The sequence below is a fragment of the Bos indicus genome, chromosome 21 (genome assembly GCF_029378745.1).
Source record: "Bos indicus isolate NIAB-ARS_2022 breed Sahiwal x Tharparkar chromosome 21, NIAB-ARS_B.indTharparkar_mat_pri_1.0, whole genome shotgun sequence".
Taxonomy (NCBI): domain Eukaryota; kingdom Metazoa; phylum Chordata; class Mammalia; order Artiodactyla; family Bovidae; genus Bos; species Bos indicus.
Window position 1 is genome coordinate 58549434 of NC_091780.1, and position 14752 is coordinate 58564185.

At 52.5% G+C, this 14752-nt stretch overlaps 1 protein-coding gene across 4 annotated transcripts in view; it reads right to left on the reverse strand.

Moving 5' to 3' along the window:
- Window positions 1-9377, reverse strand: part of PRIMA1 (proline rich membrane anchor 1) — a 70324-nt gene extending 60947 nt beyond the window's left edge. The window contains exons 1-3 of one of the 4 annotated variants that reach the window (XR_011562689.1): window positions 8962-9369; window positions 8038-8161; window positions 510-645 (exon numbers count right to left, since the gene is read on the reverse strand). Coding sequence is in view for 3 of the 4 variants with exons in the window: in XM_019983918.2 (XP_019839477.1) it covers window positions 510-645; window positions 8038-8130 (229 nt within the window). In the remaining variant the exon portion in view is untranslated. Of the gene's footprint in view, window positions 1-509; window positions 646-8037; window positions 8162-8797; window positions 8892-8961 lie in introns of those variants that run through there. The other 3 variants (XM_019983918.2, XM_019983919.2, XM_019983920.2) reach the window with 3 other exon arrangements.
- Between the last annotated feature and the right edge of the window lie 5375 nt (window positions 9378-14752).

Here is a 14752-nt window from a genome sequence, read left to right on the forward strand (position 1 = left end):
TTGTTCAGAGATGAAATCCAGGCAAACAAGTGGGGGTTGCGGTGGAGGGGGGAGGTTAGCAGAATAGACTGCAAATAGCTGGGAGGTATCTGTGTAACTTTGTTCCCAGAGCCTCCACTTGGGTTCTATACTAATTGCTGTCTTACACGTGAATGAAAATCAGAAAACGCAACCGTGCTCACAGGAGGGGGATTTCAGGCCAGCGTCCGTGGCTGCCCCCTCTTCAAGGTCTGGCCTTCGGAACAATCCAGGCAGAGTCACTCATCAAATGGAGATTGACTTTTATCTGATTACCCGATGGAGAAACATCCTTCTCCATCTCACAGGAGCACGCTGTGGGAAAGGCGTTTTGCAGACTGCAGGGAAAAGTTGGGCCTTGGCTTCCCTCCTGCTCGGCCAGTGGAAAATTACAAAGAAAGCAGGGCTGTCCTCTGCTCTCCTCAGGGGTTCTTCCTGGGCCCCGGAAAACACAGAGAGAAACCGGAAACACGGAGCGAGCCTGTGCTTACCTGGGGCGGAGAGGAGTCTGGGAGGTGGCGGGGGCGGGGGTGGTGGTGGCAGCGGGGGCGGGGGCCGGCACTGGCAGACGTGTTGACAGCTGTCGGTCACCTTGGAGCAGGACTTCTGGGGCTCACCGTGCGTCACCTGCAGAAATGGGCACAGGTGCCCAAGAGAAGCCAATGAGGCAACTGGGAGCCCAGATGCTCCCTCCCCACCACTCCCCGCAACACACCTCACCACCCCCGGCCTTGGCAGGAAGGACAGAAGTTGGGTTGGCTCAAAGGAAACCACTTTATGGGAGGCTGGCCTGGGAGGACTGGAGAGCAAGGTTTCATTTCTAGCCCTGCCAGGAACCAGCCATGGGACCGGGGCAATAGGTTTGGGTACCCGTGAGAGGCAAACGAGTGCTCTAAGGTGAACTAGAATCTACCTATCAAACAAATGAAACTGAGGCCCAGGTAGGAGAAGTGGCCGCCTGAGGCTCTCACACCCAGACCAGAACACTGATTCCACCTCCTCAGTAACCTGACCCACTGCCTGCTTCTCCAGTCTTCCTCAAGCCCTGGCCTCCTCTCTGGCCACAGCTCTTGATGGCCTTCCTGTGTCCACTCTGGGCCAAGGTCCCCTCATCTTGAAGGAGGCCTCTTACCCAGCCAGGCCTCTTCTTTGGTGGCTGTGTGACTAAGGGGACCGGAGCAACATCCCCAGTGTTATCCACGAGGCCCCCGACTGGTCTTGTGGGAAACACACCTGATCAAACTGCCTGCACTCAGCCCCCCACCAGCCCTGAATGCCTGTCCACAGCTCAGGGGATCCCGTGGCCACAGGGCCCTGAGCGGGAGGGCAGCCCTCCCTTCATGCTCTGGCCCTCTGCTCTGCTCTCAAAGCCCTCTTTCCGGTCCTTGGCTCCTGACTGTGCTCCCGCCTTTTGCACTGGCTGCTCCAATGGCCTGGAATTTTCTCCCACACCTTTCCCCCTGCTTTACCTCTTATTCAGCTCAGCTATCACCTCCTCAGGGAAGCATCTCTGACCGCCCTGGCCATTACAAGCCCTCCTGGTACTGGATTTCACTCTACGGGACAGAAATCCACATTGGAGTGTTTACCCAGTTCATTCTCCTGTTTACTGGACTCTAAGGTCTCTGGGGTCAGGAGTCAGGCCTTTTTCCTCTCGCCATCATATCACCTAAGCAAATGCCTGAAATTCACCAGAATCCACACCTCTTGAATTCTGGGTTGGTGTTCTTTCGACTTCAGTCCCAGTCTCCCCATACGTAAGCTACAAAGGGGAGCAAAAGTGGGTGGGTGTTCACCTAGGGGATGCCAGCCCTGCTTGCTCATTAGACTCTCCAGGCATCTTGAAAAGATACTCATGCCTGAGCCTCTCTCATGCCAGTCAAATCAGAATTTCTGCAGGTGGAGCTGGGCATGCGAATTTTGTTGAAGCATCCTGGGTTAAACTTCCAATGCATAGCCAGTGAGAGAATGGCTGGTTTAGACCCACTCCCATCATCCCTCATGGCAGACAGCCATACATCTTTGAGCCTAGCATTTTCTGACTGTCCCGGAGAATAACTGATTTAAAGACATGAAGGAAGGGGTTGGTGGTCACCTGCTACCTCAGGGAGGGCCACAGTTCATTTCTCTGGCTGTCATCTCCCATGAGTAGAAACCCACGACCTCAGTTTCTCTGCAACCGGCCAGGGTAGGCCTGCCTTTGAAGGCCAGTGTAGACCTGTCTTTGGAGGCCAGTGTAGACCCTCTGCTGCATGTGTCCCAGCTGGCAGAGACAGCCAGCAGGGCTCGGCTGCTCCCTTGACACATGGCAGAAGTGAACAGGATGGGTAATGGCACCAGGAGGTGGACTGATTTACAGCCCTGACTGAATATCTACAAGGCCATGAAGCTCCTGCTCACCACCTTTTAGTGTTTTAAAGGACCACTGACTGCATTTCAAACCCTGGAAGGCCATCTTATCTTGCAAGAAAGTATCCTCAGATGGTAAGCCTTTTCTCGGTTGTCTTAGGGAGATGATGAGCTCCTTAGACGTCACGGCCAAACCACTGGCTTCTCCCCCAGCGCAGTGGTCAGCCCTCTCATCACCCATCACGGGGACTGTTCTCTGGATTCCGACCTTCCAAGACCCTGGGGCCTGCTTGAAAGCTCCCTTCTCCCAACCGCTGGCCTCTGAGATCGCTTCTACACTGAACTCCACCAAGTGTGTGAACATCAAGCAATACCGTTGCCAAAGCAATCACTTCTGCATTCTCCAAGGTTCAGTTCACACGAGAAGGTTCACGATGAGCACGTTTGTTTAACCTGGCCCAACCCAGTGACCTATTTTTGTGAGAGGCTACGAGGGCACAGATGGATCAGAGGGCTTCATGTGATGAAATTACAAGCAGAGACCGAGTTTCGAGGTGGAAGGGGGCGGGGAAGGAAAGTCACACCCTACATCTTAAACATCTGGTCTCTGGTATCATGGTCCCACTGAAAAGGGAGTGAGCACAACTGCCTAACCAACAATAAGCACACACTAATATTGCCACCACCCTACTACCCAGCCTGGGTGGGCTATCCTCCCGGAGGCAGGGGCCCACTTGGGTCCCTCACTGGTTTGGACCAGTACAAGCCTGTGGCTGCTGAACCTCCCTTGACTGACAGCTGGTAACACAGGCCCTGCATCCACATCTGTACATCCTTCAGGCCCAGCTCTTACACGGTCTTCCCGGGCAAGCCATCCTGAAGCCCACAGCCCCCAGAATTAGACCCAGCTACCCAGTGCTGCCCCTTCACTTCATAAACCTCTTCTCTGGGGCACTTTCCCCCTGTTACGTAATGTCTGTCTTTGCACCACGCCCCCCAACCAGACACACACACACTAAGTTGTGAGCATCTTGGAACAGAAAGGCAGGTGGGTCTGTGCTTCATGAGTCCTGATGGAACATGATTTCCTGAGCCCTACTGTGTGTCAGTCGTGGGACACATGCGCTGATTCCACAACGAGAATAATCGCGAGATGGAGCTGGTATCATCCATACCTATAGGACGACAGGCTGGGCAAGGCTAAGTGATGGACCAGAGTTGCACCGGGCCCGACACTCAGCTGGTGACCAGTGCAAACGTGTGCTGTGGAAGGTCTGCCCAGCAGTGGAGAAACATGGAACCTACCCTGGACCCCAGCTCCAGGACCACTAGTTCCTCGGATTGGCAGTGTTTTGTTTAGACCAGTAAAGAGGAATCCTCAATACCACACGCTTGTCTCAATCCCTGGCCTGGTTGGGTTACATCCTGGGAAGTCTCACAGGAGAGTAAACTTGCCCCTGAAGACACCTGCTCTTAGCTGGACTTGACCAAGAAGGAGCAGAGGCCCAGAGAAGGACAATGACCCACCTTTCCTGTGGCCGCTTTTTATTCCAGTTTTACCATCACCTGCCTTCCTTTCCCCACTCTGCAGTGTTCTCCTGAGGCCAGAATCCTGAGGTCCAGAGAGGCCCCAAGAGGTCCCGCAGTCACCTGCATTTGGTCCCCGGCACAGTGGTCTGGGGAACACGGGGCTCGTGGCAGCCAGTTCCCACACCTGGCCTCCTCAGGAGTCCCTGAATCCATCCACTTCTCATTCCACAGCCACAGCCCTAAACCAAGGCACCACCACGTCTTCACAGCTCCCTCGCCTCTCTCCAGGGCTGCCTGGCAAACTATAGGACACCCTGTAAAGTTTTAGGTAAATAATAAACACTTTTAAGTATAAATATGTTCCAAAGATTGTATGGAGTATACCTATGTTCAAGAATAATCCATTGTCTATCTGAAAATTTAACTGGACAGTCTATATTCTTTTTAAAGATTTTTTGATGTGGACCTTTTTTAAAGCCTGTATTGAACTTGTTACAATATCGCCTTTCTTTCACGTGTTGATTTTTTGGCCACCAGGCATGTAGGATCTTAACTCTCCGACCAAGAACTAAAACCACACCCCCTGCATTGGAGGGCAAAGTCTTAACCACTGGTTCACAACAGAAGTCCCCAGCTTGTATTTTTATTTGCTAAATCTGGCAACCTGACTCTCATCACCCCTTGCCTCAATCCTTCCCTGAATCCTAATCTTCTGTTGAAGCTGGTTGGAGATTTCTAAAATGCTAATTTAAGACTGTGTCATCCCTTTCTGAGAAAAACTTTCCCTGGCCCCCAGAGTCTTCAGGATCAAGCCCAAACTGTAAGACACGACGTTAGTGGCTTACAACAGAGGCCTCACCTGGGGAACCCCTCCCCGGGGTTCTTCCAGTGCCCTGCCCTCTGCTCCCACCGGGGGGCTGTTCCCTCCAGTCTGGACACTTCACTCAACTCACAGTTGCATCCTGACTCCTGACTTCTCGTTCCTGTCTCGGCTAAAGCACTGTACCTACATTTTCTCTGGATCTTCTACCAGCTCCCATCTCTAAGCTATTTGCTCCTACCAAGCGTACTTGCCTACCATGACTTGTTTAACAATCTCTCCAGTGCTAGACTGTCAGTGCCATGAAGGCAGGGAGCAGTACCTTTCCCTTGCCCTTAACACGGGGCCTGGCAAAGAGTAGGTGCCGGATAAATGCAGCTGACTAAATAAGTGAAGCTGTAATGACTGTCCACAGGGGCAGGGGCTTGGCAATTGCTTGGGTCCGGGATGGTTCCTTGTTGTCGCTCAGAGACCCACAGGCCCGTATCTGAGCCTGACTTTCTGACGACTGCTTTCGGAGGGCGCCCACAAAGATGATGGCTCCTGACATCTTTTATCGAGACAGGCCAGCACCACAGTAACTTCACGAGACACACTCCTGTCACACCTAATAAATTCGACAGCCTGTCATCCTCTTCACTTGCAGAAAAAAAAGACTCATCTGGAAGTGAACTTAGAAGAACCCTAAATAACAGAAGCTCAGAATCTCAATTCCAGACACATGAAGGAAAAAAGAGAGAAAAGGCTTAACAGTGCCCCCACCATCCTTGCGGCTATTTAATGTCATCTGACTTTAATGATTAAGTTTCTTTTCATCCAGGAAGCAGCCAGAGGCTCCGGGGCTGATCTCAAGGTTGGAATCTGGTGCTTGGAGGGGCCACACAGAGCTCTGCTTCATCAACCATCCTGTTAATTACAGGACTTGGTTGTGCTGGCTCACACTGCCAGATGTTTACAACTCCTCCAGCAAAAAGCTCATAAAAGCATAGACAGATTTTTTTCTATTCAAGAAACTCCTGTGACGTCACACATGATAATCTCTCCACTTAAAGGGAAACACATGGCTTTGTGCACTTCAACTTTTCTCCCCTCTCTTCTCCTGAATTCAGTTCTGTTGCTCAAAAACCAGATTGATTCATTCCAAAGCCCCCTTTCCCCTTGGCTTCTCAGCCCTTATCATTTGTAGATTATTTTTCCAGCGCCTCCAGCCAAGATTTTATCCATTCTACTTGTCTGGAGGGTTTCTTTCTAATTGATTTTCACAAAAATTGATTTATATTGAGTAAGGACATCTGAAACACACACACACACACATTTGCTGGTGGAAGTACTGCCTGGCTGAAGGACACTGCTTACAAAAGGAGCTACTTTACAGTATTATTTCTCTTGGTGGGGGGTGTGTGGGGAGGTGGCAGGTCTCCAGTCTCTATCCTGCTAGCTCCCACAGCAAAATTCCAGTTCTTGGAGATTAACAACGTCACCATGTTGCTCTCCATACTAGCTGGAAAAGTCTCCCAGAAGAGGGCAAACTAAACAAATGAATATAAAAAGGAAGTGAGCTGAACATCTGAGGTTCAGCTAAAAGTTGAATGAGAAGAACTGGTCCCAAACCGCCCAAATGTTTAGAAGTGACAAAATTCTGAATTCCGAGAAGGCACAGCTGAGTTTAATAGCTGCCGTTTCACACATTAAACAAAGCTGTCAATTCCTAAAGGAAAACAATTGTGAGTGAGACAGACGCAAGCCAGAGAAGAGAGCAGAGGATGCGGCTAGTACTGGCGAAGGGGGAGTGTATACATCCCCCTTCCCCCTCTCAAGCAGACCCACTTTCTCAAGCTCTCCACCTAGATAGCTGGTTCCAGCATTATGGGCCCTGGTTATCTCCCAGTGGTCACTAGGGCTGCCATCCCAACAGGACTGACCAAGTTCGTTCTCAGCGAGGCCCTGTCGCTTGGGACAGCTCATGAAACGTGGTGGCCTGGCAAGCAGTGTTGCCCCATCCCTTCTTCTCTGAACTGTCACCTCCTACTCAGGGCAACTATCTTGAATAGTCCCCAGCCCCCCAAATGCCACCAGGAGAACATGAAGCTGCAAATATCCCAGAGTGGGCATTTCAGTGTCTGAAATGGTAAAAATGTCCTCCAGACCCTGCGGAACCTCTAACAATTCAGAAGTGTTGCTGGGACTATGTAGCGATCTACAAGAGTACCTGGCTAGCCAGACAGATGAGCAATGTTACTACTGGTGACTTCCTAACATCAATAATCGCAGAAACAACGTCCATTCAGTGTTTAGTATGGTTGAGGCACCGAGCTAAACGATCCTTATCTCATCAGGTGCTTATAATTGCACAGTGGGGAAGTAGAAACTAAGGTCCAGAGAGGTTAAGCACCCTGCCTAAAGTTTCCCAGCTGGTAAGAGGCAGAGCTGGAGCTCAAAATTCACCGTGAGTATGTGCTAAGTCGCTTTGGTTGTGTCCAACTCTTTGCAACCCCAAGGGCCACAGCTGGCCAGGCTCCTCTGTCCATGGGATTCTCCAGGCAACAATACTGGAGGGGGTTGCCAAGCCCTCCTCCAGGGGACCTTCCCAACCCAGGGAGCTGGCAACAAATTTCACCTCTTCACCATTCCAATGGACCACTGACTGTGTGTTCTGGGAAGCACCAGGGACCATCCCATCTACCCATCTCTCTGACCCTAACACAGGTCACTGGAGTTGGTGGCTATTTGGTCTCTGTCCAGGAGGCATGATGGGCCCAGGGTGAGGATACCATCCTCCGGCAATCCTTAGAGATGGACAACACCTTCCTACATTCCCCCATCAATAGCCACTTTGCAAAATCTGCCCCCCATCCTCAGCTCCACTGTCTGCAAGAAGCACAGTCGCTTCTGTGTTGAAATCCAGTTTAAGAAGGCTACTGTGAAGTTTTACTAAAGGCTCTGATAGGAAATCAAGAAGGTATATTCTTGGGATCATTTTTTCTTTCTAAGTTTGCCAAAGCTCTCAGATTTATTTCTCTGCATTTCTGCAATGGAATATTATCATCCAGAAGGCATTCCCTGTGACCTGTTTGTTCCAAGGCGCTGTCCTGCGGGCCTCACTCAGCAGGCCAGGACTGAAGTCTCCTTCAGGAGTTTCTTATCTTTGCACGGCCAGAGTACCGGGAGCCGGAGCATCTTTTCTTTCCCTAAACTCTTCCCAGGACCAATCGGACGGGCAACCGCAGAAAGCCAGGGTCGTGGGAGTGAAGGGACAACCACCCGCTACCCCGTCCTGCCCAGGAAGTCGTCCTGGGCGCGCAGCCCGCGCCGCCGCTCACCTGCACGAAGCCCCAGAGCGGGTGGAGCGCGCAGTGCAGCAGCAGTGACGGCCAGCAGCAACCTCGGCGCAGCACCAGATCCCGGAGGAGCATCTCGGCCCGCGGCTCCCGCTCCCGGGGCGAACTGTCAGAGGAACAAAGCTCGAGTCAGCCGGGCTCCACGGGCACCATCCTGGTGGCGCACCCGCAGCAGTCCGAACGCAGTGGGCACTCCCCTCACCCTGGGGCACCCTCGTGACCCAAGCCTGGCTCTTCACTCCAGCTTGCACCCTCGCCGACCCTTGGTGCACACTCACGGAGGCCGGCATTCCGGAACTCACACTCCGTCGTGGCGCACGCCCCCCAAATCCTGCGTGCGTACCTTGGCCCCAGGCACACCTCCAGAAACAGCCAAGCGCTCTTCCCGAACCCCGTGCACCTCCCCAGAAACAGTCGTGCACAACTCTCTCCCACTGTGAGCACACTTCAAACACGGCGGGCGCCGCTCACCCTGTGTGCACACCCACAGAATCTGCCTCTCATACCCACCGACTCCTGCCCGCACACTCGCTGACCCCCGCATGTACGGCACCGTGAAATCACACGCCGCGGGCACCCTGTCTGCCCCTCCAGCCCTCACTGCGCACACTGCAACAGAGGCACCTCGGTGCGCTCCCCGCTAGACCTCGCGCGCTCCGCCGAGCCCCGGCCTCCCGCCTCAGGGCCGGAGCTTCCCCCGCTTCTCCATCTCCGCCCGCACCCCTCCAGTGCCTCACGCCACCTTGCCTGGCGGCGGCCCCCACCGATCCTCGGCGCGGGGAAGAGAGGTCCTCGCTCGCTGCCCCCGCCCGAGGCAGAATCTGATCGCTAGCCGCCGGACGGCCCCCATTTAAAGCCAGCCGCCTCCCCAGTCCCCCGCCCTCTAGGCGGGGCCTCGGTCCTCACCCTGGCGACTGCGCGGGCGCCGAGGGGCTTCACATGCCGAGGAGGAACGCCGGGCACTGGAGCAAAAGTTTGCGCGCGGCTTGGGTCTCCCGGGCGGCTGAGCCCGGGGCCCGGGCCGGGCGCGCTCGCACGGGGCGCAGGGCGCGGTGGCTCCGGGCTGCGCTTGGCCGCGCGCGGGCCGGGAGGGGCGGCACCCCGCGCCTAGGAACTGGGCGGGCTGCCGAGGCGGAGGCGGAGGGCGGGGAAAGTCTCCTCCAAGCCTCCGGGAGCCGGCGGCGCGTGCCCTCCCCGGGTCCCCGCCCTTCGCGGTGGCGCCGCGCGGCTGCCCGGGGCGCGGGGGTGCCCGGGCTCTGACCGCCCCTCAAGCCGGCCCGCGAGAAGCAGCGGCTAGAGGCCCTGGCCTGGAGCGCCCGCTCGGGCCGCAAGGCAGCGGGCGGAGGCGAAATAAATAACGCACGAAAAAGGAAAACAGACGTGAGCAGAGCCAGAGCTCGCCCGCCTCCCGCCTGGTGCTGCGCGCCCGCCCGCGCTCTCCGCCGCCAGCGCCGCTGCAGTGATTCCTCGTCTCCATCTAGCGAGGCTATTGTGTATTGGGCGCTTAATAATTTATTTATCCACCCGCGAGGAAGAGGACTCCCAGCTCCCGAGGGGACTTGCTCCTTGCCTGCTGTCCTCTTCCCCTCCCGCCCCCCTTACAAGTTTCTTCGAGGCGGCGAGAAGGGGGTAAGGACTGACTTGCGGAGACCCCTTCTTTTGTGCTCGATCCTTGCGGACTCCCTCCCCTCCCCCGCCCCATTCCGAAGGAGGCGAAAATGCCCGCGAAGCCCGGGCTGGAGGTGCAGGCCGCCCCTCCCGGGGCCAAGTGCTGTGTTCTCCCTTCTGTGGTCCCAGGCCTGGACACCGCTCCGGCCACTACATATTGGAAGGAGTTGCCGACGGCCCCTGGGGAGGGTCTCTCCACCCTCCACCACTGCTTTTCTCAAACTCCTATTTGAGGCGAGATTGTCAACAAGTCGGTGGCGAAGTAGCCCGTTATATCTCTGAAACAAGCTGCCCCGGCCCCCGCCCCCCACCCCGCGGTCCGCACCGCAGATACGCATGGCCTCTGCTCATGGGGTGGAAGCACTTGACAAGGGCTTTGATTGACTGAGTGGCCTTCCAGAGCACCCCACTCCGTCCTCCCGCAAGGCATGGACAATCCTATTTTTAGGTGGGGTCAGGACAGTGAGCGGAGAGCCTGACATCATAGCTCATTCATCGAAGGAACACTTACTTAGTTTCTTTCCCCCATCTCTCCAGGTACCCTTGTCACCGCATATAAATACACACTCTTTGAGTATCAGCTGCTCTGCAAACCAGCTTTCAGGCAAATTTCTTAGCGACCTCGTCTGTGCTGAGTGCTGACCCCAGGCACTTCTCCACACACTCTCTGTAGAGACAGACACATCTGAGCCAGTGAGATGCTTGGACCCAAGGGAGAATGAGGCCCTGGCCCTTCCCTCTAACAGCTTGGGGTCTGATCTAGGAGACATCTAAATCCCTGGTGGCTCAGAGGTAAAGAATCTGCCTGCCAATGCAGGAAATGCAGGTGCTATCCCTGGGTCAGAAGATCTCCTGGAGAAGGAAATAGCAACCCACTCCAGTATTCTTGCCTGGAGAATCCCAGGGAACAGAGGAGCCTGGTGGGCTGCCATCTATGGAGTCGCACAGAGACGGACACTACTGAAGTGACTTAGCAGCAGCAGCAGCAGCAGCCAGTATACTTGCTTGGAAAACCCCATGGACAGAGGAACCTGTAGGGACTACAGTTCATGGGATCGCAAAGAGTCAGACATGACTGAGACTGAGCACACACTAGGAGACAGATAAAACCAGGCAGTCCACTGTCCACAGCCATGCCACTGTCCACTAACATTCTGGTGTCAGCTATAATGTGACAAAACCACTGTAAGTGGAGGACAGAGCAATGAAAACTGGAGGGAGGGTCAGAAAAGCCTAGCAAGACTGGGTAACCTGCCAGGAGTTGGGGAATATTACAAGCATTGGGAACCCCTTGGGCAGAGATGTGGAGATACTTGTTCATTGGTTCATTCATTCCATATATAGTCTCTGGGAATACCTACTAAGGATCAGATAGACCATTCTATACTGGGTATACGACAGTGGACAAACCAGCTGTTGTTGCCTTTAAGGAACCCACCATCTAGGGAGGAGGGAAGATAGTTAGGGTGTAGTGAGGGAGGAGCTTCCTGGATGACTTTCTTTCACCAATGGTTTGAAGCAGGAGAATGAGGCATCAAATGAGGCCTATTGATCAGCTGAGGTTAAAACAACACTCCACATTCTATTACCTTCCCATTTAAGCTAGCCAGGGTATTTGGTTAAGTCTGTGACTTCAATCTTTTCATGTGTCAGCAGCCCCTGAGGCTAATATGGAGCTCTGTGCTACTGAAAAATGTTCTTAAATCAGATTTTAATTCAATTCTTACATCTCTGTGGGGTAAATGTGATTGCCCCACTTGACAAGTTCCGAGATAAGGCTTTCCAGAATTACACAGTTGCTCACCTGGGATTCAGAAGTCTGGCCCCAAACAGAAGGCTGATACTTCAGGAGAACCTAGGTGAGTTATGACTGCTGGAAAGCCTGAATTATCCATTCTTGTCTTCAGTATTCCTGTACTGAACCCTGTCTGTCCATTTCTTGAGTGTCACCTGGCTCCACCTTCTCACAACTCTCCTTACACCGTGAAATATGACACCTCCCTGAGGGTGAAAACGAGGCTCTGTTGTGGACCCCCCTCATGCCATGGCAGTACCCAGGGAGGCTTGACTCCTTTCATCCCTTCTGGACCCATATGGAAACCCATACCTTGTCTGGGATGTCTGGGATCTGCCTACCCGGGCCAGGCATCTCTGCTCAGAAATTCAGGAAAGTGAAGCCTTGTAGCAAATTTTGACCAACAAAAGACGAGAGACGGGAAGGGCCCAGCATATGGATGGTAGCGGTTCCTTTGACCTGGCAGGAGATGTCCAGGAGACGTGATTGAGTAACTGGCAACATTTTCTTCCAAAGATGCGGCCAGCTCAGAGAACACACAACCTCATATTTACTGCCCACCTTCCTTCGGTGGCTCAGTGGTATGCAGGAGACCTGCATTCAATCCCTGGGTCAGGAAGATCCCCTGGAGGAGGAAATGTCTACCCACTCCAGTATTCTTGCCTGAAGAATCCCAATGACAGAGTAGCCTGACAAGCTGTATACAGTCCACAGGGTCACAAAAGAGTCGGACACAACTGAAGTGACTTAGAGGCAGAGCAATTCCTTCCTCACTTCCTTTTTCCTTTTATCTTTCTTGTCCTAGGACTGTAGCCCTCAATAAGTGTAAGCAAGTGATCATTGCTTCATGCTGTATCTCCTGAGAAACCAGGGACAGTGGATACCACAAGTGCTCCAGAAAGCAAGTCTTCAGGATGAGATGTTGGAGCTGCACTTTCCATGTGTCTGGAAGCCACAGGGGCCCCATTACTGATGGGAAGCAGATCATATCAGGCATGCAGTAGACATTACTATTTCTAAAGCTTCGCCACTGGCTTAGTGAAATGAGATGGAACAGAAAGCAAGGCTATGGGAGGTCTAGTGTCCACGGCATTTGATCAATGTAAGGAAATGATAATCGTAAGGATTGTGAGGTTAGCTGGCTTCTTCTGACAGTCCTAGAGGTTTTGCAAAATGCAAGTGATAGGGAAGCTGTTTGCCAGATTAAGGCATGCTTTGTAAAGCTTCAAGGACACTTTCGTCTCTTGACATCCACAAGGCAGACTGTGCTGAGAAGTAGACTCAGGATCTGATTGTAGGAGTGGCAGAGCTGGAGAGCATACTACACATGCAGCCATACAGGTGTACACATCAGGGCTCTGATAGGGAAGAAGCTGGACCTTGTGATAGAATGGGAACACTGCGATAAACAAGCCTGAAAATCTTGGGCTGCAGGAGTAAGTGGTTCAACTAGTTGCTTACAGAAAAAAACAGTACTGAAAACTCAAAGGCATGGAGGTCAGGTACACAGTCAATGGATGAACTCATGGGAGTGGACACAAAAGATACAAGTTTCCTGCTTCATATTCATACTCACCAGGGAGCATTGATTGCCAGGTAGGCTCTCTGCAATCTGTTGGACAAGCGTGACCCATCCTGTGGAACCTCTCTCTGGCCATCTGAGTGCTCCCCTGAATGACAGCCCGATCTGCTGAAGGCATCTGCTGATCCGACATTCCTAATTCAAGAAGAGAAAGACAGATCAGAACTCACTTTCTCTCTATCTCTCTGCATGTGCTCAGAGGAAAGGCCCTGCAAGTCAGAAAGAGAGCTTTCACCAGAAACTGACTCTGCTGGACCTTTATCTGGGACTTGCAGCCTCAAGAACTATGAGAAAATGAATTTCTATTGTTTACATCACCTGTGTTTACACAGCCTGTGGTATTTTGTTATGGCAGCTCAATCTGATACTCTGGGATTCTCTGGAGCATCTCTGCTCAGAGATAATATGAATTGGCAGTTAAGATACCCTAAGACCCTCCAGGTCGGAGAAGGCAATGGCACCCCACTCCAGTACTCTTGCCTTGAAAATCCCACGGACCGAGGAGCCTGGTAGGCTGCAGTCCACGGGGTCTCGAAGAGTTGGACACGACTGAGAGACTTCACTTTCACTTTTCACTTTCATGCATTGGAGAAGGAAATGGCAACCCACTCCAGTGTTCTTGCCTGGAGAATCCCAGGGACAGGGGAGCCTGGTGGGCTGCCATCTCTGGGGTCACACAGAGTCAGACACGACTGAAGCAACTTAGCAGCAGCAGCAGCAGCAGCAAGACCCTCCAGGTAGGAACCCCAGATCAGCTGAAAAGCTGGCCACAGAAATCTACAGTGGGAGGTGTGGGTGGGTGAAGATGATGCAATCAATTATGGCCCTGAGACCAGCAGCAGCAGTGGGACATAGCTTGGTTTGCTCATGCTTTTCTGTCTTGTTAGGAGGTTATAATCAACCACTTCAAAAATTGGACTTGCACCTTCGTTCTTAAACTGATGGCATTTTCTTCTCAAGTTAGACACAGATAGCATAGGAGCATGTGAACGGTTTTGAATAATCCAAGGGGTGGATTGTATTGGACCCTATTTAGGCACCTGGATATTTGTTTGGCTCTATCTGCTATCACTTCATGGCAAACAGATGGGAAAACAATGGAAACAGTGATAGACTTTATTTTCTTGGGCTCCAAAATCACTGCAGATGGTGACTGCAGCCATGAAATTAAAAGATGGTTGCTGCTTGGAAGAAAAGCTATGACAAACCTAGACAACAAGTTAAAAAGCAGAGACATTACTTTGCCAATAAAGGTCTGTCTAGTCAAAAATATGGTTTTTCCAGTAGTCATATATGGATGTGAGAGTTGGACCATAAAGAAGGCTGAATGTGAAGGAATTGATGCTTTTGAACTGTGGTGTTGGAGAAGACTCTTGAGAGTCCCTTGGACTGCAAGGAGATCAAACCAGTCAATCCTAAAAGAAATCAATATTCATTAGAATTACTGAATATTCATTAGAATTACTGATGCTGAAGCTCTAATACTTTGGCCACCTGAAGCGAAGAGCTGACTGATTGGAAAAGACCCTTATGCTGGGAAAGATTGAAGGCAGGAGGAGATGACAGGATGAGATGGTTAGATAGCATCACTGACTCAATGGACATGAATTTGTGCAAACTCTGGGAGACAGTGGACAGGGGAGCCTGGAATG